Raw genomic sequence first — 25,510 nt, forward strand, 5'->3', positions numbered from 1 at the left:
AATTTTAATCACCTATGACCTTCCCTGTTGCAGGTTGATAATGGTGTCAGCATCCCCTATCACATTGGGCTTTCCATGGGGAACGCTGTTGACGCCACCAAACAATTGACAACGGGTCGAAAAGTTGCAGTGGATGGAATGGTGCCGATTACGTCACAGGTATAGTTTACAAAGAGGTTAAAGTACGAAAAACAAGAAAAACTTTAAGACGAATCATGATATGCTTGGGCGCGTTCACAGTAAGTAATGTTACTTTTACCTTTTCGACACCACCCAAGCACGCTATCGGTGATTAAATGTGTAAAATGAATCCAAGACAGGATAATAGGATTATAGCATTCAGGCTTACTGAGTTAGAGTTGACATAGGGGAAAGATTATGCCCTTCTATTTATCTCAAAACTTGGAGTTTTTGGTGAACCCCTACCTGTTGATTTTTGCAGTGATAGAGGCTCTTCATATCCCATGATTTTTTGGCATGAATTATGAAAAATATTGAGGATGATGGTGGATAATAATATTAAGTGATATAGAGATAGAATGTACACAAAGGCCTTGTTGATAGTTTCGATAGAACAAGAAGGAAGATTTTATTGAATATAAAAATGATGCCACGAGGAACATGGAGAAGAATTAAAGAAGCTGATATACAGAGAAGTGGTAAGACCTGGAATGAGATAAAAAAAAAGTTAGCTCAGGATAGAGAAGGATGGAAACTGTTTGTCTGTGGCCTATACCCTGACCCAGGGTGAAAAAGGCAATGATGATGATGATGATGATGATGATGACAGAACTCTGTTGAGAAGAGTTATGCAATGTTGTACAATGTCGTGAATGGTCACGTGAAAATAGTAAAAATGGGTAAAAGGTTGAGTTTCTTACTTTAAAACGACTTTCCCATTTAGAAAGCCCGAGCTACCCAACGCAGAGATGCCAAATCTATTTTTTGGCACTCCCCTCCATTTAGGCAAAGAGATTGGAAGGACTAGATTTAAAACCATATCTAGTTCCTGTCCCCCATGAAATTTCTTTTTAATCATGGTTTGTCATCTCTGAATCAGCAGTCAGTCTTTGTGCAACGCAAAGATTAGGTCAATCCGAGAGAAAGGCCTGGAGGCGGGACGTCCCCCAACTCCACCCTTCGAGTCCTTTTTTTTTTTTTTTTTTTCCCCAAGGACCATGGAAGGACAAGAGGAGGCCAGACTTGAGGAGTATAGCTTCGGTGAGTGCCTTACCCCCCAAGTGTGGGACTGAGCCGTGCTAGTGGGCACAATATAGCCGGGTTGAATAAAAATTTATATATATCATGGCCAAAAATATGAAAAACTCTCCCCTTAAAGCCCCACCCCAGACAGGTAAAAAAAGAAGGATAACTGCCCCGATGACTCTTGATGACTTACCAGGAATGGCAACCCCAAAATTCTCGCCGTTCCTGGTAATTCAACCAAATGAGGAAAACATCAAACTGAACACTTTGAGTATCTTCACCATCAACAAGGCACTCAAAGCAAATGGCGCCGGTACACCAAAGGCAGTGAACAGGAACAACTCTGGCACTTTAATGATACAAGTGCAGGGTCGACAAGAGAGTGAGAACCTCTTGAAATGTACCAGATTCTCTGACATCCCAGTCACCGTTGAGGCTCACAGGAGCCTCAATAGGTCAAAAGGTGTCATAAGAAGCAGAGATCTGGTAGGCTGTTCGGAGCAGGAGATGGTTGAGGAACTGGAGGGTGTTGTCGAAGCTCGGCGGGTTAGCATCCGCCGCGGCGACAACACAATCCAGACCAACACCTGGATCCTGACTTTTGACAGCCCGAGACCCCCGTCGAGAATAAGAATTGAATACCTCGACTTGGAGGTTCGGCCTTACATCCCGAACCCCATGAGATGTTTTAACTGCCACCGGTACGGCCATACTAAAACAAACTGCCGCCGTAAAGCTACATGCCCCCGCTGCGGCAAAGAAGACCACAATGAGGAAAACTGCAAAGTGGACCCTTGTTGTCTGAACTGCCAAGGCAAGCATGCAGCACATTCGAAAGATTGTCCTAAGTGGCAAGAAGAAAAGGCAATCTTGACATACAGAGCCACTTACGGCGGTACGTTTGCTCAGGCAAAAGCAGTGATCTGCCCCCTTCGGCAGGTCGCTGCTTCTGCCAAGAGTTATGCAGAAGTTGCCAGGGCTGCTGGTAATAACCAAAACAGCCATGGCAAAATCGCACAGACTAGAAAAGACAGTCCTCAAAAGAAAAAGCCATCAAGACCTAAAAACAAGGTCCCAAATGTGCCAAAAAATCTTTTTGACACATTGGAGGTTCAAGAGGTGGAACCTGCAACCCCCTCCACATCCACCTCCAAGGCGACCTCCACCCCCCCTCCTTCCCCAAACAAAAAAATTCTCCCCCTCATGGGCGTGGATGTTGGACCCACCCCCCATCTCCACTCCCTTGAGCCCTCTCTATCCCCCCAAAAACAAAACCCCACCCCTTCCCAGAATATGGAGCCACCAACACCAGTTGGGGGATCCACAGATCCCCCTGAGGGGCCTCAAAGCCCCAAAAAATCTAAGAACCCAGAGGGACCTAAAAATCCCAAGGGTTCAAAAAAAACTCAGCCCTAAAAAAACCGAGAGGCCCTCCACAGGGCCTCCTTCTCCTATGGAAGTCTCTCCTCCTAGGAGAATAAAAGTAAAAGGGTTGAAGGCAGGCATACTGCCTAACCTCCCCACAAAAAATTAGGATACCTAGTCAGACAAGATTAATTTCCTGGAACATCAGAGGGATCAGATCAAATAGAACAGAATTTGACCTCCTCCTCCAGAGGAATCCTGATGTAGTCTGTCTGCAGGAAACAAAATTACCAGCAGACGACTACACAGTAAAAGGATATACGGCCAATCATCTGATTCACTCTGATGGCCAGATAGCGTGTGGGGGAGTTTCAATTCTCACGAAGAAGAGCACCCCCACCGCTTGATACCAATAATAACAAATCTTCAGGCAATAGCAGTGAGAGTGACATTGCACAGACCAATCACCATCTGCTCTGTGTACATCCCACCAGATCATCGCCTCCAGTCTGCTGAGCTAGAGGGAGTTCTAAACCAACTCCCTCCTCCCTATGTGATAATGGGAGATTTCAATGCTCACAGTCCTCTCTGGGGAAACACAGACACAAACCAGAGGGAAAGGCAGTGGAGGCATTCATAATGAAAATGGATGTATACTTGGCAAACGGTCTCGAGGCAACACGGGTAAACACTCACAATCTTACCACGTCTGCCATTGATCTCACTTTCTGTGATCCTACACTAGCTCCAGAGCTCTCCTGGACTGTGATCGATGACGATCACGTTTCTGACCATTTTCCAGTCTGCCTCGACATCACCCCGACTTCAAGGGCCCCACAGCCCAAACGTTGGAGTGTTCGGCGAGCAGATTGGGAAACTTTCTCACAGGAGTGTCACAGACTCCTTACGACAGAGGTGGACAGCTATGACAAATTCAAAAATATTTTAACAAATATCTGCAGCTCGACAATACCAACAACCTCTGGTAGACCGAGAAAACACAATCCCTGGTTTTCAGAGGAATGTCGAGCGGCCCTACGGGAGAAGAAAAAGCATACAGGAAAGCGATGAGATTCCCAATCCCTGAGAATTTCGCAACATTTAGGAAACTACGAGCAAAGTGTAGGAAGATCTTCCGAGAAAACAAACGGAGATCCTTCCAAAACTTTGTCTCAAAAATAAATAGCCAGACACCCCTGAATAGGGTGTGGAAGATGTTACGGAAACTGAAGGGATCCGATAGTGATTCACTAAATCACTTGACACGTCCCGATGGATCCGTGGCTGAAACAGAACAAGAAATTGCCAACACTCTGGCCGAGAGGCTGGCGCACAACTCCTCGTCTGCACACCACACACCACAATTTCTGCGCCATAAACAAAACGCAGAAAACACACCAATAAACTTTACATCTACAAACACTGAAGACTACAACAAACCATTTACACTTGAGGAGTTGGGTGCCTGCCTCCGTGACACAAATGTCACAGCACCGGGTCCTGACAACATCAGTTATGAAATACTCCGACATCTTCCACAAGATAGTCTGGTTGTCCTTTTGAATATCTAAAACAAGATATGGACTACACAGACTTTTCCACCTAGTTGGAATCTGGCCACCGTGATTCCAATCCCAAAACCTGGGAAAGACCATTCGGACGCTTCAAACTACCGACCAATCTCCCTCACCAGCTGCCTATGCAAGCTGATGGAGAAAATGGTCAACAAGCGTCTGATGTTCTACTTGGAACACAACAACTCCCTCTCCGACCTCCAATGTGGCTTTCGAAAGAACAGATCAACTGTTGATCACCTTGTTCGACTAGAGAGCTTCATTCGTGAGGCCTTTGCCAAAGGTGAGCACTTGGTAGCAATCTTCTTTGACCTTGAGAAGGCCTTTGACACAACTTGGAAATTCGGAATCCTCAAAGATCTGCACAATCTTGGTCTACGAGGAAACCTTCCAATGTTTGTCAGAGCATTTTTAAACAACAGATCCTTTCAGGTCAAAGCAGGATCCACCTTTTCTGATCCATTTGATCAGGAAGAGGGAGTTCCACAGGGTAGCATTCTGTCTCCCATTCTGTTTGAGAGTAAAATAAACTCAATAGTGAATGCAATGAGACAGAATGTTGACTGTTCCTTATATGTTGATGACTTTCTTGTATGCTATCGAAGTAAATCGAGTATGGACACCATTGAGAGACAGTTACAACTCCAACTAAACAAACTGTCGGAGTGGGCAAATCTCAATGGTTTCTCCTTCTCCCCATCAAAAACAGTAGCTGTCCACTTCTGCCGAAAACGCACCTGCATTAGACAGCCTGACCTTTATCTCAACAATTCCAGAATTGAGGTAAAGGACGAAGCCCGATTCCTGGGTTTGATCTTTGATAGGAAACTAAATTTCCTCGCCCATATCAAAGATCTCAGACTGCGATGCATGAAAGCAATGAGAATAATGAGAGTTCTGTCGAGCATGGAATGGGGTTCGGACACAAACACTCTTCTAAAGATATACCGAACCCTTATTCGATCAAAACTGGACTACGCATCTTTTGTATACGGCTCTACAAAACCATCCTACTTAGGCATGCTGGACCCAATTCATCATCAGGGACTGCGCTTGGCACTCGGGGCTTTCCGCACTTCTCCAGTGGCAAGCCTTTATGCTGAGGCAGATGAGCCACCTCTCCATCTCAGGAGGAAAAAACTGGCTCTCCAGTATGTTACTAAGGTCACATCGCTGCACGACAACCCAGCACACAAACATGTACACTACACGGATAGGACACTAGAAGAAAAATTTCGCAAGCACCCAAAAATGACACCACCATTAGGTTGCAGAATAAAAAAAGACATCGCAGACATGAACATCAGTCTAGATAGGATACACCCATACGTCCAGGCAAAGACACCACCATGGTCCATACATAGACCAAACATAAATTTGGACCTAACAAAACTGGAAAAATCACAAACAGACCCACATATTTACAAACAGACACTAAAAGCAATATTACAAACATACAAAAACCATACTCACATATTTACGGATGGTTCAAAGAGCGCAGATGCAGTAGGATGTGCCTATCACTCATCGGAAGGCACAGGATCACTTCGCCTGGATAGAAATGTTTCGATCTTTACAGCGGAATTGAGAGCAATCCTAAATGCTCTCCGTTTGGCTGAGAGATCGAATAAAAATAAATTCTTGATCTTGTCTGACTCGCTGTCCGTACTTAAGGGGATCTCAAATTTTTATTGCACCGATCCAAGACTCATAAGTATCTTGGAAGGTGCAAATAAATTATTTATTAAGAAAAAGAAAGTTTGTTTTCTCTGGGTACCTAGTCATGTGGGTATCCAGGGGAACGAAGAAGCGGATCGACTGGCAAAAGAGGCGGTGAGCCAAGAATTACAAGAGGGCAGTAAAATCCCACACGCGGATTTAAAGATCAATATAAAAAAACATGTCCGAAAGGAATGGGAACGATCCTGGAGTCGAGATGTACATAACAAATTAAAACAAATTAAAAGTGACCTCGGCCCCAGACCCAACTCGGGGCTAAAAAGAAGAGACGAGGTAAAAATAACTCGACTCCGGATCGGACATACTGCCCTCACTCACCGTTTCCTTCTGGAGAGGGATGAAAAACCCCTCTGCAGAACATGTAACTGACCTGACAGTTCAACACATTTTGATTGAATGTACAGAATTAGAACAGATAAGGTCACAACATTATGATAACAGAGACTTGAAGTCTCTGTTCCAGTCGGTCGATCCGCTTACAATTTTAAAGTATCTGCAGGAATGTGAACTCCTGCAGAAATTGTAAATAGATATTTTTACTTAACAAACATGTAACTATTATGATTTTATAAAGATTTTATTACAACAGTACACGTTTTGATCAGCTGTGGCCCCTCGGGGCCGATAAAAGATTGATGAAAGACAGAAACGGGCGCTTAAATGACCTAAGTACTGTCGAAAGCGCCGTTAAACACCTAAAAACAAACAAACAAACAAACTTTCCCATTTATGTCGAGAGGATTGTGATTTAATGGGGTCAGACTATTTAAATATCAGGTGACCAGCAAAAAATTGGCTCCGAGAAAATTTGAATGAAATCCAAACAAATGATACAGGAACATCATATTATACAGAAGTAAGCTTAATAAGTTAATCGGATTAGCTGTAGGTATCAAAATATTTCCAAATTTTCTCCACTCACGAGAAAGACAATATTTTCAGCAGCTCCTCGTGTGGCGAGAACAGTTCTGCAATTGTTTTTCTGTGTGTGTGTGTGTGTGTGAGAGAGAGAGAGAGAGAGAGAGAGAGAGAGAGAGAGAGAGAGAGAGAGAGAGAGGAGAGAGAGAGAGAGAGAAAGAGAGAGAGATAATAAGTAGGAGTGAAATATCTGTTCAATGTTATAGTTATCATAACAAATGTAACTAAATGACAAATTACCATATTTATGGACAATAAAGATCTATTATTATTATTATTATTATTATTATTATTATTATTATTATTATTATTATTATTATTATTATTATTATTATTATTATTATTATTTTTATTAGAAAGACCCACCTAGCTGTAGTCAGAGCATGTCAACCAAAATGGCGCCAATAGCCGAAATAATCTAGATTGATGCACTATACACTGAATGAGATGTCAAATACACTGAAAACAAACAAGATGAAAGTAAGGAACAGGATAGAAATCCTCAGCATTCCAGCCAATAAATTAACATTTTGGTGTCTAATTCCAGATCGACTCTATCTCCTGTAAATATTGCCTGGCGGATAAGTTCACTCATGTCTGTGATGTACTGGACATTCCCCCTGAATACGCTCTCAAAGTGGAGTCCGGTCTTGTAGACAACGACGTGGTCAGAGCCTGTTTGGACGGCATCTATAACAAACAAGCCTTCAAACTCATTTTTAGGCTACGATTTATACGGGTAAGTTTGATGATGTGGATAACGTATCATTAAAATTGTCATTGTTATGGAGTTAATGATAATTTTTTTCAATGACAAAATAGTGGTGATGATAATGTTCATAATGATGATGATGGGATGATCATCACCATTGCAAAATCTTCTCTCTCTCTCTCTCTCTCTCTCTCTCTCTCTCTCTCTCTCTCTCTCTCTCTCCCCTCTCTCTCGCTCTATCTCTCTATCTCTCTCTTTATATATATATATATATATATATATATATATATATATATATATATATATATATATATATATATATATATATATAGTCTTTTACAACAACAACAAAAAAGAAAGAAAACTATAGAAAACTAGATAGTTTATTTCCGCTAATAGTTCGATATTGATTGGAACAAATACAATGACATATACATACATAGTTGGAAACCAGACATAACTAGTTTTCTTCTGGTATATAATTTATTGCATTTGTTATAATAACTGTTGAAAAGTTGCGGCTATTTAAAACCAGTCATCAAAAATCAATTTTGCTAAAGGGAGCACAAAATTGAAATCAGCACACATGACGCACATCAGTGTTTTGTGTGTCCACCGTTCAATTTGGTCAATGCCACTACCATTTACCTCCTCATTGATGATGTCAGCTGATGGACCGTTTCCGTTAGTATATCATTCCAAATTGTAGTCAGTCTGTCTATATATATGTATATATATATATATATATATATATATATATATATATATATATATATATATATATATATATATAAATATATATAAATTATGTCACTCACTTATATATGGCCAAGACGTATGTTTCTGTGGCTTTCGTCCACGTCTTCAGTCGGCATAATGCACGTCTTGGCCATATATAAGTGAGTGACATAATTTATATTTTACATTAGCTCTAACCATCATTATCGAGCACCTTCGTACCTACGAGTACCCACCAACACTCGTATATATATATATATATATATATATATATATATATATATATCTTTCTCCATCTCTATCTCATTTGTATTTGTCTATCTCAAACCCTGTACGCTTACATTCACACATGAACACCCTGACATAACAATTTAAGTCTAATGAATATTTACCTTTGTAAATCGATTTTCCTTCATGATCTACCAACCAGGAACTCCAACAATTCACAGACCTATTGGAATTTATGTCAGAGCGTGAATCACCGAGTTTACAAAATCTTGAAAAGGAACAATCAGGGGCGGATTGTGCTGATACCCATGTCGTCGAAGCTCTTTATGTTGGGGACGAACTCGTCATTGTTACGACAATATCTGCAACAGGTAAATTTGCTTTGGAATCGAAATTCATTAAAAAATTTTTCTTACCTGATCACGACATTACAATCAAATCAATAAAATGCAACATGTCCCAAAGGTCATGGAGCATCTTTAGGTCACAATAATGCATGAGAGGCCATATGCAATAATCTCTGTCAGACAGGATTACGCGGCGATCAATGCACCTGGAAATGAGAGGTGTTGGGTTCGAAATGCACATCAATTTCCTTTCAGCAAGCGGGACGTCCGGCCCAGACCTTGCAGCTCCCTTGCATCTTTAAATGATGACAAAACCCCATAAGAAGAATCACCAATGCCATCGATGACACAGTAATATCGAGAAGGAATATGGTTTAAAAAGACACATAAAGCTTCTGATAGAAAAAAAATTGAATGCTAATCATAGTGAAATCGATTGAATTTTGTATTTGTCATGTAAAACTTTTCAATAGAGGGAGTTTCAACATTCAAGTAAGCTACATAAGATTTGGATAAATTGCCTGTCATAATCCATGTTATTATGCAGGGGCGTGGCTATATTGGTTGAACTGGTGCCTGGCACCACCGAATCCATCTTTTAAAAATGGATTACAGCATTTTAGAAAAAATAAAACTGAGAAATAGTAAATACCGCCTCTTACTTATTTGAGTAATTCTCTTCTGTACATTTTTTTCTTTCTTTTGTATTTACAAATATAGCATGTTTTAAGTTATTTTTTCTTATTCTGGCACAACCGTATATTATAAGCATGCCACGCCACTGTTATTATGTCTGTTGATTGTAAATTTATTTCATTCTAAAACCACACCATAACATTTGGGACATCCTGTAGAATAAATAAATTGAAAAATTATTGAAATCAATTTTTCCACGTACCAACTCGGTGAGAAATGCTGCATCTGACAATGCAAGATTCAATTTCCCTGCATATCAAATGAACCTAGTAACACTACATTTTAACATGCTGATGAAGCAGTCTTCGCTATGGCTTTTAGATGAGAACTCAGTATGCCCCATTCTCGTACATTAAAGCTTTTTAAGGTGTCCCAAAAACAATGTCATAAATAATATGAAATTGAATGTAAGTTTCCATTTTATTACAAGAACAGATCAAATGAACGTTTCGGGTTTCCCCTTTATCAACAAAACAGGATGAATGAAATACAACAGATGAGTGAGATAATGTGGTAGTGGCGTTGTTACGATGAATAAACAAAACATTGGTTGGCAGGAAATAGTATGCTCCTTTGTCTCACTCATTATCTCACTCATCTCTTGTGTTTCATTCATCCTGTTTTGTTGATAAAGGGGAAACCCGAAACGTTCATTTGATCTGTTCTTGTAATAAAATCGAAGCTTACATTCAATTTCATATTATTTCTTTCTTCGAGCTTCGAGCAACATTTACAAAAACAATGTCAAAAGTCACACGAGATGGGTTTCAAACTTTAGACGCCGCATCGCCAATTCATACAAGATGTAGTGATAAGTTGCGATAGATGATGATCCATCAACTTTCAAAAAGCTGATTTTGAACAATTGCATATGAATCATTAAGGAGCAATTAACCAGTAGATTTTTGACCAATCAAAACATGGAATTTGTGACACACCTTCACACGTGCTCGGGCAAACATAGTTGGTTCTTTATAAACAATAACGTGAACGAATTCGACCTCCATCTGATCGTTGTTATTGTTTTTATATTGACAAATGGGTGACTAGTTATCACACGATTTTCTCGGTCATATTAAAAATGTTTAAGTTTACATATAGTTTTCTGTGCTGATTCTACTGATCAAGCGGTAGAACAGTGGGTATTTTACTTAACACATACCATCGATAGTAAAACCTGTGTAGTTTGCTGTGTCTACCAATCACTGCCATTGTTTGCATGATGACGATTGTCCGAGAGGCGTGGTTATCTACCGGTTAATTGAGTTCTTTAAATAAATCCTCGACCTAAAGCTATGTACTTGCACCTTTTCAGGGTGAATTTCAAGAACATAAAACGGTGGCGGTAATGGTAAGAGTTAAGCTATACACTTGGTTAAACCCCCTTTAGAATTATAAGATTCATTCATTCGTCCCAGTTTATACCAATTTCTTTCTCATAAAGCGGATAATAAGAATTGCTTGCTACTCTTTAAATAGGAAGTTGGCCTATTACAAAGTATTCTCAGGCCGATCGAACAGACCAAACCACCTAATCACTTCTACTTCTAGATGGACAGAGGCAGACTGTCACCGGTTCGAACCTGTATAAAAAACTCAAGGTCGTCGCAATTTTGTCCCTATTATTATTATTGAACTTTGAACTAATAAAATACCCAAAAAAAAAACATTATTTTGAAATCAATTATATTAAAAATTACTTCTACAGAGTTCGACACTTTACAAACATTCTACAAGAAAATTGAGCAGATGCTTGGTGGTCGTGAAGGATTTCTAGGAAATGACAAAATGGTAGATATACTTGAAAAATTGGGAACATCACTGGACGGCAAGCTGAGTAAAAATCATTACAAGACCGTGAGCTGTGTGATTCAGTATGGGACCTTTCATGAATTGGAGAAACAACCAGCCAGCATGACTGGCATGGTGGACGTCGTCAAGGAGTTTGTAAACAAATGGAAGAATGCTACGGATTACAAACACAATCCCACCGTTACCACTATGAAAGTGAAGATAGGACGGGTAAGTTCCAGTATTCCAGTCCTACTGGTTTCTTTTTGTTTTGTTTATGTGCTTTTAAGATATATTTGTTTTATTCTATAATCTGTTCTTTTTTTTTTTACGTTGCACAATATGACGAATGCATTCTTATTTAAAGGAACAAACATGCGAATGCTTGTTTGAATTGAATGAAGTTGACGTCACTTAGCTCTTTGTTATTTAGACCACCACGTCATTCAATTCTCTCATTCAGAATATAAACGATAATGGTTACACATAGTTTTCAGTGTTAGAACAATTGATCTGGTGGATAGAACTGGGGAGTATTTCACTTAAATGTATTGCCCATTTTCATGATTTTATTATGCTCGATTCACTTCATAATTCTTTATTTTTGGTCCCAGATCGTTATTTGGAACCATCTTTTCATGTCATACAGTACTAGTCACCCATTAGGTGTCCTTTGTATTATCACTCTAAGAATATCCGCCAAAACAAAAAGCTAGGCATTCAGACCTATGTTGAGCAGAGTAAAGTGTATTGGAAACGAAACAATGTTAGCGCTAGACTTTTGCAGATATTGTCACATCTGGCTATTAAATAAATAAAAATAATAAAAAAAAGATAAAATTCCCTTTATTCATCCCCAAGGGGAAATTTGTCTTTAGGGTCTATTCCAAGGGAAGACTGGAATAACCCAGGCGTCAGCCGCAGAGCAGCGCCGCAAAGTGAGCCAGGACGAGGTGACTTGCTTAAGGCCACACAACGCAGCGCGGGTGATTGAACTCGGTACGTTTCGGGTAGGAAGCAAAGACCGTACCACTGAGCCACGCTGCCCCTTAACCGTGCTTAATTAACATTGTTCATTTTTGTTACGCGACAAAACACCGTACCATTGAGAAACAGAGCCATAAGTCAACAAGAATCAACGCTGTTGCCCGTGGTATTGACAATATGGATTTAACACAGTGTGTTTGTTTGTTTATTTTTAGAGGATTTACGCAGCTTACAACACTATTGTGCTATTTCAACGACAGTTTAAGGAAAATTATAAAATAGTCAAAAAAATTTAGATAGATCAAATTAACTAACAGCTAAGAAAAAGATAATACAAAGCTGACAGGTTCAGAGATCAGAAATGTATCCAAAACCAATAAAGCCTTGTAACTAGTCTAGAACCACCCTACAGTCTCACTGTGACACTGCAACAGAATCATTTCCAAAAAGTGTAAACTCAAAATATTACACCAGAACCATTTAATATACCACGATGAAAGTGAAACAAAAGCTGCAAACCGGTAAGTATTTACCGGTTTAGAGAGAGACAACGTCCTTTACTCACTTGAGGAATTATCCCTACCACGTCCACAAGTCTAAAGTAGATTTGATATTAAAAATGTCTTTATTAAAACAAAATCACACACTTCGTACAAGATTAAATTCTGAACCTGTTTTCTTTGACAAAACCAAACAAAGCAGTTATAAAGTTGTTGTTTTTTTAATGATCCCAACAAATCAACATTCTTCGACTGAGCTTTGGACTTCAGATCTCCTGATATGATGATATCACACCACAGAGATGTTCCGATAGTTGAAATGATTTAATACATTATAATCTTTTCGACGAATTATTTTTGCATTACATAAATAAACTTTGAATGCAGGACTTGGAGCAGAGAAGTGTGTGTTTCCTTGTACACAACACTTAGCTCTTCAATGTTTTGTGCTTTTATGTATGTGTGAAAAGTACGATGTTATCTATTCTAGAACCAAAAAGAAAACATCTTGAAGTAAATTATGAGAAATATTAGATACAAAATTTAGACATTAATCAAAGTCGAACATCTTATATAGGTTACGATTAAACAAAAGGATTTGGGGTTTGCTGGTTTATCTTAATATATTTTTTATTATTTTACACAGACAAAGAAAATCCTGCTGCCATCAAAGAAATCCCATCTCACCCAATTGATGTTTTCAACTTGAGGGTAACATTACAACCTAAACACAGCAATAGTAAGTGACTCTGTATTTTGGAAGTACACTCAAAGAGAAATCAAAATGGCCCGCAGCCATTATGATCAGATATTTTCTATTGTAACCATGTAGCTTCAGTTTCTTGATGATTTATGTCAGCTGACGGTTTTTAAGGTCTATTATCTCCAATACGCAGATGTTCAATGTCTTAGCTGCCCATGAGATTCAAAGGATCTATAGAAACTGAAGCTGCCATACTTTAGTCACATCAAAAGATATGATTCAATCGAAAAGCTTTGCGTGGAAGATGCCTGCGAGGGCAGGCGGAGCAGAAAGAAGCCAAAGAGAGGGTGGTCTCAAGAAATAGCAGACTGAATAGGAGAACAACCGCAGAAGCAGGCAGCATGACACTGTCTGGCTATTTGGGGGGGGGGGGACTTCATACAACAATGATGCGCATTAAATAAAACATGTAGCATGTGACAGTACCGAAAGAGAACCACATTTCTTCACTCTTCACCCTATAGATAGAATGAAGTTGACGTCACTTGGGTCTTTGTTATTGTTTGTTTTGTTTTTTTTGCTATCCACGTTTATGAGTAATTCTCACTTAACTGTCTTATCCAGACTATAAACGTTCATGGTTACACAGAGTTTTGTGTGTTGGTCCATTATACTTCCGGATGGCAATGTTGTGAGCTTCTTGCCAAGCGCATACTATCTATAAACCGATCATCGTAAAAGCAAACTAATAAGAGACCATTTAATTATTTTAAATCCAAGATAAAGACATCAACCGAGACTAACTGTCTTGATTTCAGCCCTCTGCTTATTGTAACATATTATTACAAATATTATTAGAATATACAAATAGTACAATTTTAAATAATAAAGACCCCAATAAAACAAAGCTCCCTTGTTTATTGAATTCGATAGTGGGTATTGTCACCTCGGGCATCCATAAGAAGTTATTTTTTATTCTCATGGAACAGATGTAATATTCAATTTATCTCCCGAAAGATGATGTTCCATTCTTCGACCAACATCGCAGAGATGTTTACAATATATCCGTGTTTCTTTCTTAACACAGCATCCAACCCGGTCCCATTGATGCTTAGAAGACACGAAAGTTTGGATATATTCCTATATTCACATATGAATGAATTATTTCCATGACAAAACATTACTCCATTTTTTGAAGCGATAAAAGTTCAGAAAGTGATGTGCTTATAGATAGAATGCGCTTGGCCAAGGAGTTCACAACATTGCCATCCGGAAGTATAACGGACCAACACACAAACTCGGTGTAACCATGAACTTTTATAGTCTGGTTAATACAGTTTAGTGAGAACAACTCACAAACGCGGATGGCAAAAACAATAACAAAGGCCTGAGTTACGTCATCTGCATACCATCTATATGGCCAAGTTTTCAAATAGTTCATTCTACTACCAGATTGATTCGATGGATCATATTTTAAATCGTTGTCAAACAAATATAATATGCTTGTTGACACTTAACATTCTTTATTTGATTTTCAAAGGTAATACAGTACCTGAAGACTACTCACAAAGGTATGAAGCCATATTCTCTTGTGTCTATGCTCTGAAGAAAACAGAGATCCTGATTCAGGTGAGTAATATGGGGGTGTTTAGTCTTGTTTCAATTTTATAGACCGCACATTTAAGTCCCTTCCCGATTATCCATTCCTTCCGTCAATCGTGTTTCAATGATTATTGACATTCGATTCCTAACCACTGTTGACTAGTTTTGGATATATTATGTTTTAGTTACAGCCTGTGGCCACAGTTTACGGTAGATTTAAAGACAAAATGCATGGCATGTCCAGCATTGGCTGGCATTATTGAGTCTATTAGGTTTAGGTTTGCCATTACAGTAGAATAAAATAGACTTAACAATTTCTTCTCGCTATGGCGGATATAATAAAATTTCCATCTTGTATTCATGAAAACTTCCATCTGTACACATACTCCATCTACTCTACTCTTCGACTTTTTATCCAATATTAAAAAATACCTTTTCATAATATAACATTTTAATTTTCCATTCGAAACGATCTGTCGTCTCATGATGAAGGTCAGAGGTCAAAGGTTTTTAAAATTAGTATTGTTCTCTGTCGCTTCTTTAATGAATTGTTGTGCCCTTCAAACACTGTTGCTTATCAATTTTTGAACGTTGTGCGCTGAAATTGCGACAAACCTGGTTACTGCTTTTTAAGGTTTGGCCAGAATAGTTTTATTTCAAAAATATATATCAGTGAATTAAAGCGACCCCAACTTGTCAAACATATTCTTGAATCCAAGAAACTCGTTGAAGGCAGTCTCAGATCGTTTTGTTTTGACAATTTGAGAATCATCTTGATCCATTGATATTTGGAGTAACAATTTATGACTTTGTTTTGTTTGACATTGTGCTGTGGTAGCTACAGCTATTTTGATTCTATTTTTTCTCAATGACAGAGATTCTTAGAGAGCCACAGCTTATTCCATAATGAGAACTACAAAGCGGAAGGAGAAGAACTCCACACACGGGTGGTTCAGAGGAAGAATCGGGTTATCGAGGCTATTGAAGGCTTCACTATGGTGGATCCTGTCACCACAGATGACAAACATAGGTTGCAAGAAATGGTCACTGATGTACCAGATATGGTGGAAGCTTTTATCAAGGTGAATTTTAAAGAAGATAAATAAATAAGTAAATTATTTAATTAATAGATAAATTATTTGATAAAGGAATAGGTAAATAGATAATAAAAATCTATTATCTTATATATACTCAGGATTATTGTTGACTTCTACAGAACTGTTTCATGCCACCAGGGCACTCTTCGGGAAGTATAATCGTTATTGTTGTTTATGATTGTGTGTTGTTTTTAACTTCCTGTGATGTTTTAGTGTCGAGATTATCATGTTGTTTTGTAGTTGTAAATAAGGTTTTTATTTCTGTGTCTGCATGCAGATGTAAGTTTATTTCTTTTGTTCAGTGTAGCCATGTTTGGTTGAACAATGATGTAAAATTTCTCTTCTAAGCACAGATTTCATAATTTGGCAGATATTGAATATTATTATTGTGCTCTTGAGATAGTTTTCTATGTAATACAATGTTGTATGTTGCTTTCCTTTACTAAATTAGGTGCCAGATATATTCACAATGTAGTAGAGTGTTGTTTATGTATGTTTTAAATGGCAATTGCTTGACATAGAACGTTGTTTACCAAGTCATAGTTACACACAAAAGCAATACATACATCTGTTTAACAGATTGCTCATTTGAAACCAAATATAATCTACAAAAATTGTCATTCAAAAACTTATATGATTCAACATTCTTTTTCACAGAAAGTAACAACGAAGTTGCCTGTTGGCGGTGATCTTAATCTTCTCATAATTGGGAAAACCGGACATGGGAAGAGCTCAACGGCAAACACGATTCTCAGACGAAAGGAATTCGCCACATCGTCCGGGGGAATATCTGAAACAAAATCATGCCAGAGGGGATGGTCTGAAATCGATGGACGCACTTTCAAGGTTGTTGATATCCCTGGAGTTTGTGATACAGACTTAGACTCTGTGGATTCTGTCAAACTTGCTGTCACGTGTATCAGTGAGGCAATCAGTACATGTGCGGAAGGCTTTCATGCATTATTGTTGGTGATTCGATACGGTAACCGCATGACGGAAGAGGAAGAAAGGGCGATTTATATACTGAAATGCATTTTGGGTCAAGCGATTGTACATTCCCATTGTATTTGTGTTGTCACTCATGGTGATAACTTCGAAAAAAATGAAGGGAGCTTTGAAGACTGGTGTAAGAAGCAGGATGGATTTTTGAAAGAAGTATTTGAAGAATGCAAGTACAGATGTGTCCTATTTAACAATAAAGCCTCCGATCCCATGGTTCTCAAAACGCAATTGATCGAACTGGTTTCAAAAGTGGACAGTCTAGAGCACAGAGGAACCTGCTATACTAACGATATTTTCAGACATGCTGAAAAGGATCGACAAAGACTGATTGAAGAATTGGAACTGCCTCAGTTTAAAGAGGAATTTTTGAGAGATCTCAATTTGTTACAAAATGATTTTGAAGACATTGAAAATGCCGGGGTTGATGAAAGAAAAGAAAAGTTAGACACTCTGAAAAATAGGGCTGACAATCTGAGAAAAAAGTTAGACGAGGTGCAATGCGGTGGAGTGGCTGACGTTTACCAGGCAGTTTCAAACTTTTCAGAAAGACTTCACAGACAGGAGGAAAAGGAGATAGCAGATGCCCAGTTACGTTTGGAGAGAGAGCAGTTTCAACAAAAAGAGGCTCAACTGAGAGCTGAGAGAGAAGCGATGGAGAGACGGGTCGCAGAAGAAACGGAAAAGAGAGTTCGTGAAGCTGCTGCGGCTGAGGAAAAAAGACAACTGGACCTAAGAGAGATGGAGAGGAAGAGTTCGGAAGAAAAGGAGCGTCATGCCCAAGAGGTTGCAGCGGTGAAAAACGACATGTCGAATCAATATCGGAAAAAAAGCAGATGGGTGCGATTCAGAGATTCTGCTTTTAAGTGGTAGGGAGGATGGACAACAGAAAATAGTAATGATGATGATGATGATGATGATGATGATGATGATGATGATGATGATGATGATAACGATGATGATAACGATGATGACGATGACGAAGGTGAGGATGATGATTATGATTATTATTATCATTATTATTATTATTACTATTATTATTATTGTTGTTGTTGTTGCTATTATCATTACTATTATTGTGGCACTGATAACAGATAGTACTAATAATAATAATAAGTAATAATAATAATAATAATAATAATAATAATAATAATAATAATAATAATAATAATAATATTAATATAGGGAAAAGATGAAGAGGAAGAGATGATCATCATCGTGATGATAATCATGATTATGGTGATGATGATGATTATGATGATAAAAGATATAACGATATTTCGTTTTTATATAGCGCTTTCAATCGAAAATTGTTGCCATGCTATTATGTAAAAATTATGATTCATTTAATTAAAGTTATAATATATACTAAGTAAATGTTTTTTTTTTTCCTCATTCAATTCAATGATAAAGTAATAATGTTACAATGACAAAACATACGAGACGAATATCTCATTGCTTATTGCTTACAAATACTGTATATATATATATATATATATATAATATATATATATATATATATATATATATATATATATATATATATTATATATATATATATATATATATATATATATATATTATATATATATATATATATATATATATATATATTATATTGAATCGTGTTTGATACAAATATGGTACGGATAGTGCTCGACATGTAGCATTGGAGCGAATTATTATTTTAATATTTACCACAATGCTGGAGTCAGTCTACATCGATGTTTCAGGCCTTTTAGCCATCGTCAGGACTGTGTTGTTACATGAGTTTGGTTAGTTGTCTGTTGTCGTTTGAACCATTTTAGCCATCGTCAGGACTGTGTTGTTACATGAGTTTGGTTTGTTGTCTGTTGTCGTTTGAACCATTTTAGCCATCGTCAGGACTGTGTTGTTACATGAGTTTGGTTTGTTGTCTGTTGTTGTTTGAACCATTTTAGCCATCGTCGGGACTGTGTGGTTACATGAGTTTGTTTGTTGTCTGTTGTTGTTTGTGGCCTAAATTTTAAAGTGTTGTGTTTTGGGGTTGATTTTTTGTTGTTTTTTTTTTTTTGTTTTGTTTTTTAAATTAATTACTTTTATTTATTTATTTATTATTATTAATATTATTATTATTATTATTATTATTATTATTATTATTATTATTATTATTATTATTATTATTATTATTATTATTATTATTATATTATTATTATTATTATTATTGTTTTTGTTTTTGTTTTGTTTTCTTGTTTTTTTGTTTTTGTTTTTGTTGTATTTTTTTGGGTTTTTTTTGTTATTGTTTTTTTTCCGAGGACGGCAGTCGATTCCTCAGCAAAAGTATTTCACTGCGTTGGACACAACAAAGGGACATTCAGTGACAATCACATTCTATTGATTTAATTATCGTGTTATGTAGTTATTTAATTCATTCATTTTAGCTGCTCTGCTTTGATTGTGTCAATTCCCGGAGCCTTGTGATTGTTAAGTTGGTAAATAGCTGCACTAAGCTCAAGATCGGTTAGGGAGCGTTCACATGTTATGTCAACACTTGGGGGGGGGGGGGGGGGGGGGGGGGGGGGTCTGCCAAATGTTGACAAGTGTTGACATGGGGAGGGGGGGTTCATACCCAAGATTATGTCATCAAAAATTTGGTTATACAAATAGAATAAAAACACACCCAAGAAAAACACTGTAAAAGTTGAAATGAGAGAAAGCAAAAAGTATGTATTTTTTAATAGATTAACATGGTGAATAATAAATGGGAAGAAGGATCAAAAGAGGTTGAAACTGCTGAACTGCTTACAATCTCATACCCAAATTTTAATAGACCGACAAGACAGCTAGGTTTGATTGTTTTGTTTCAAGTTTAATCAAGGCAAAGAAAATCCTATAAAATTGAGTTGTTTCTCATATTCTTTTTCCTCTGCAAAACACATGATTACTTTACAAAATGAGTACTAAAAGCAAATTGAGTTTGTATGACAGATTTGTTGATGCATATCTCAAGGCACACCCTGATATTAGGAAACGTCAGTTTGCTTTACATCAAGCTCAAGCCTTGTGGAATGGGCTGAAATCTAATAAAGTTGTGGACCAAGAGAAGGCTGATAAAATGATACTCCAATAAATTAGAATGTTTGAAGTTTACCTCAACACCCATTTCATTGTGTTATTTTTTTCAGTAGCATACAAACATGTCTACAATAGGGTTTCCGTGACGTGAAGCGGATTAGTAACATATATGTTATTATTCGGATAGGACATCAGTCTTCACAAATTACTTTTTACCAGATCAGGTGATCCACCTACACCTATTCACTGCTGGGTGGACAGGGGTCCCCGAAAAAAAATGTGGCTGCGATGGGAATCAACTTGAGTTGTCAGGTCTTCAGCCACGCTCTAACAACTGAAGTACTCTAAACATGTCTACATCTTCAAAATGGACTTTTTTTTTGTTAACATCGTGTAATGCTGGCTACCAGTATTGAACAGAGACAAAGAGGTATATATCAAATTTCACACCTTTTGGCACTCAGTTGTTTTTACCTCTTTTCCTCTGTTCAATAGCCACCATCACATGACTTTCACGAAAAATAGTCCATTTTGACGATGTCATCATATTGGGGGGAGGGGGGGGGGGGGTCAAGTCAATGATGACAATTGATGACAGGGGGGGGGGGGGGGGGGGGGGAGGGGGGGGGGGTCTAAAAATGCCAATTTTTTGTGTGACATAATATGTGAACGCTCCCTTATTGGTTCTTCCCGTCTTGATTCCGGGTATTCGAATGGTTCTATCTGTCGGTCCCCTTTGTACTTTTTCTCGAATAATAATAATAATAATAATAATAATAATAATAATAATAATAATAATAATAATAATAATAATAATAATAATAATAATGATAATACATTGCATTTGTCGGGCGCTCTACCATGTGACAAGGAAATGCTCAGAGCGCTTTCTGATACTCAATAGGTATGGAATTTAATATTTATGTACTGGCTTGGGCCTTTTGACCTCCCATGGTGGGCTGGGAGGTCACCTTTCCCGTGTTTTCCATCCCTCTATATCTAATGACCTTGTCTAGATTTCTTCTTGTACTCGTTTTGGAATGGCCCTGAGTGGAGTCGGCTGAGAAGTTAATAGTCAAATGTAATGTATTATCATTATCAGTTTTGATTGGTGATACTTTTCCCCGTTTTGGGTGGGGTTCCTGACCTCCCATGGCGGGCAGGGAGGTACATACTGTGTCCTCTATCCCCCTATATCTGTTTTCCAACATGTTTTCTGTATTTGTCCTGGAATAAGATTACTTGGTTTTGTCCTGGCCCTGGCCGGAGTCCTGGCTGGGAGGGAAACAGTCAAGAGCATAGTTATTGGTTTGGGAGATGATATTTTTCCCTTGTAAATCATCTCTCTGTTATGTATTGCTATATTTGTTATTTTGAATGTATAATGTTAGCATTTAAGTGTATTCCTCTTTGTTGGATTTTGTGCTAGTGTCCGGATGAGACTTATAGGTGATCTCAAACTAAGTACTTTGATAGTGTGCTCTTGGAATCTACCTCGGATCCCTATTTTTCCCAGTTCCACTTTGTCTTACTTTCTCTTGGGTGCTTTAATTGTAATTGTAGAACTTTTTACTATCCCATTTTCTTCCTTTTTACTGGCGCTGATATAACCTAAAATGTGTTGCAAGCGCCGTAAAACCCTTAAAAAACAAAACAAAAACAAATAAAAAAAAACAATGGTCAAATGTAATGTATTATCATTATCAGTTTTGATTGTTGATAATTTTTTCCCCGTTGTAAAGCATCTCTCTGTTGTAATTGTTATAGATTTTGCTTTGAATAGGTACATTTTGTAAACATTTGAGTGTCTTCTTCTTGGTTGGACCCTGTTGTGTCTGTAAATGGATAAGACTTTAGGTGACCTCAAATCAAGTACACTTAGTATGTTCTTGGTGTTTACTTCTGTTTCCTTTTTGAACCAGTCTCCTTTGTCTTACTTTTTATGGAGCGGTTTTGATTGAAAACCTATTTTTTTATTCGTTACTTTCTCATTTTCTATCTTTTCTCAGGCTCTGAAATGACCTAAATGCGTCGCAAGCGCCGAAAAACTCTTTGAAATATAAATAAAGTAACCAGGTAATAATAATAATAATGCTGAAAACGTATATAGCGCTATTAGCCACTCCCACGCCTCGTTCTGAAAAAAGTCCGCGAAATTAAAGGGGAGGCAAGAGAAAATCAGCTGATCGTTAAAATAGTAACAGAAAAGTGGAGGTGCTCGGCAATGAATGCAAGAAAGACATTTAAAACGCCGTAAAAATGTTTAAAAATCACTTAATGTTATAATTACCATCCATAACAACCTGTCAAATTCACATATGTAAGATGTCAAGCCAAAATTAATAATAAAATAATAAAGAACACGATTGACCGGTGGTCCGTTGACTACACATGCATACGAGTACCAGAAATATTTTGTAAACAATGTAACACAATATAATGTGTAAGTTTCAAAGCAAATGCAACCACAAATAACATCAAAGAACAATGTGGGACTACTGTTTTAATTTCATAAAACCAAACGTATATTTTCTGCCCCGATATTGAACATGTAGTTAGTATGTATCGTACAAACAACATTCGTTTAGACAGGTAGTCGGGATTCTAGCGCCAGTTTTATTTGGGCAACCATGATTGGGATTTCACTCAATGCACTTATTATTAATATTATTTTATTATTATTATTATTATTATTATTATTATTATTATTATTATTATTATTATTATTATTATTATTATTATTATTTTATTATTATTATTATTATTATTATTATTATTATTATTATTATTATTATTATTATTATTATTATTATTATTATTATTATATAATAATAATAATAATAATAATAATAATAATAATAATAATAATAATAATAATAATAATAATAATAATAATAATAACAATAATAATAATAATAATAATAATAATAATAATAATAATAATAATAATAATAATAATAATAAGCAGTTGAAAGGATATAGTCTTTGGTGTATAAGTGCATATGATCAATATTTCTTATAATAAATGCTTCAAAACAAAACAAAACTAAAAAAAAAAAAAAATAAAGAATAAATGAATAAAAATATCTATTTGGGCATTTACTTACATTAATAGTCTTGAAAATCACAATCACAATCCATGAAAATTAAATATCCCAAAATCCGAAGAAGACATGAATTTAATCCAAAATCCAACACAGGAATGTATTTTAATAGGAGACAGATATCCTATTAATATTAAAACCATAGCATTACTTGCAAACAACAATACCCCACTCTGCGTTTAACGGGCTTGTGGCCGTCACATTGTAAATTGTGGCCGCATTAGGGTAATCGGTGTCCTAAAGACTGACATACTGACATACAATCAATGAGAACTATAAAGAATCCATTCTAGAATTCAACTACAAACTGAAAAGCATGATAAATATCACTCTCTCAAATAATTTCCTTTGCTCAGGTTCACTCACACTCTCCTTTATTGCAAAACATTGATAAGTGAGATAAAGTTTGTATTTCAATTATAAACTTAATCACATAACCTAAATGATGGAGAATAAAAACAGCTAATTATAAAAAAAATTCACAGATCAAGTTATCTATTTGAACTCCGCATATTTAGCTTAATTACTCATTGACCATATATTTTTTTAAAATGGCATTGTTTCATTTAAACAAGACCATGACGCTTATGCCTGGACCGGGATTTCACAAATTCTGCTTTTGTGTTCCACTTTTCGAATCGAATGAATCTCTATCTTATCCGTTTATTTGCAAATTTTCTGCACTTTATAAATAAGACCATAACGCTTATGTCTGGACCGGTTGTTCGCAAATTCTGCCTTTGTGTTCCACTGTTCGATTAGAATTAATCTCTATTTTTTCCGTTTATTTGCAAAGTTTCTGCACTTTATAAATAAGACCATAGCGCTTATGTCTGGACCGGGCATTCGCAAATTCTGCTTTTGTGTTCCACTTTTCGAATCGAATTAATATCTAGTCTATACGTTTATTTGCAAAGTTTCTGCATTTTATTAATAAGACCATAACGCTTATGTCTGGACCAGGCATTCGCAAATTCTGCTTTTGTGTTCCACTTTTCGAATCGAATTAATCTCTATTTTATCCGTTTATTTGCAAAGTTTCTAGATTTTATAAATAAGACCATAACGCTTATGTCTGGACTGGTTGTTCGCAAATTCTGCCTTTGTGTTCCACTGTTCGATTAGAATTAATCTGTTTTTTCCGTTTATTTGCAAAGTTTCTGCACTTTATAAATAAGACCATAGCGCTTATGTCTGGACCGGGCATTCGCAAATTCTGCTTTTGTGTTCCACTTTTCGAATCGAATTAATCTCTATTTTATCCGTCTATTTGCAAAGATTCTGCACTTTATAAATAAGACCATAACGCTTATGTCTGGACCGGGCATTCGCAAATTCTGCTTTTGTGTTCCACTTTTCGAATCGAATTAATCTCTATTTTATCCGTCTATTTGCAAAGATTCTGTACTTTATAAATAGGACTATGACGCTTATGTCTGGACTGGGTATTCGCAAATTTTCTTTTTGTGTTCCACTTTTCGAATCGAAATAACATCTAGTCTATCCGTTTATTTGCAAAGTTTGTGCACTTTATAAATAAGACCATGACGCTTATGTCTGGACCGGGCATTCGCAGATTCTGCTTTTGTGTTCCACTTTTCGAATCGAATGAATCTCTATCTTATCCGTTTATTTGCAAAGTTTCTGCACTTTATAAATAAGACCATAGCGCTTATGTCTGGACCGGGCATTCGCAAATTCTGCTTTTGTGTTCCACTTTTCGAATCGAATGAATCTCTATCTTATCCGTTTATTTGCAAAGTTTCTGCACTTTATAAATAAGACCATAACGCTTATGTCTGGACCGGGCATTCGCAAATTCTGCTTTTGTGTTCCACTTTTCGAATCGAATGAATCTCTATCTTGTCCGTTTATTTTCAAAGTTTCTAGATTTTATAAATAAGACCATAACACTTATGTCTGGACCGGGCATTCGCAAATTCTGCTTTTGTGTTCCACTTTTCGAATCGAATTAATCTCTATTTTATCCGTTTATTTGCAAAGATTCTGCACTTTATAAATAAGACCATGACGCTTATGTCTGGACCGGGTATTCGCAAATTCTCCTTTTGTGTTCCACTTTTCGAATCGAAATAATATCTAGTCTATCGGTTTATTTGCAAAGTTTCTGCATTTTATAAATAATAAT

At 36.9% G+C, this 25,510-nt stretch overlaps 1 protein-coding gene across 1 annotated transcript in view; it reads left to right on the top strand.

Annotated features, from left to right (window-relative positions):
- Positions 1-18,580, top strand: part of LOC144969032 (uncharacterized) — a 21,874-nt gene extending 3,294 nt beyond the window's left edge. The window contains exons 2-9 of the mRNA XM_078907999.1: positions 34-159; positions 7,351-7,542; positions 8,684-8,852; positions 11,233-11,546; positions 13,449-13,541; positions 15,046-15,134; positions 15,983-16,189; positions 16,862-18,580. Of these exons, the coding sequence (XP_078764125.1) occupies positions 11,480-11,546; positions 13,449-13,541; positions 15,046-15,134; positions 15,983-16,189; positions 16,862-18,076 (1,671 nt within the window). The 5' untranslated portion in view covers positions 34-159; positions 7,351-7,542; positions 8,684-8,852; positions 11,233-11,479 and the 3' untranslated portion in view covers positions 18,077-18,580. The remainder of the gene's footprint in view (positions 1-33; positions 160-7,350; positions 7,543-8,683; positions 8,853-11,232; positions 11,547-13,448; positions 13,542-15,045; positions 15,135-15,982; positions 16,190-16,861) is intronic.
- The last annotated feature ends 6,930 nt before the right edge of the window (positions 18,581-25,510 follow it).

This window comes from Berghia stephanieae, chromosome 3 (genome assembly GCF_034508935.2).
Source record: "Berghia stephanieae isolate SIO BIC M18660-M18661 chromosome 3, UCSD_Bste_1.3, whole genome shotgun sequence".
Classification (NCBI taxonomy): Eukaryota; Metazoa; Mollusca; class Gastropoda; order Nudibranchia; family Aeolidiidae; genus Berghia; species Berghia stephanieae.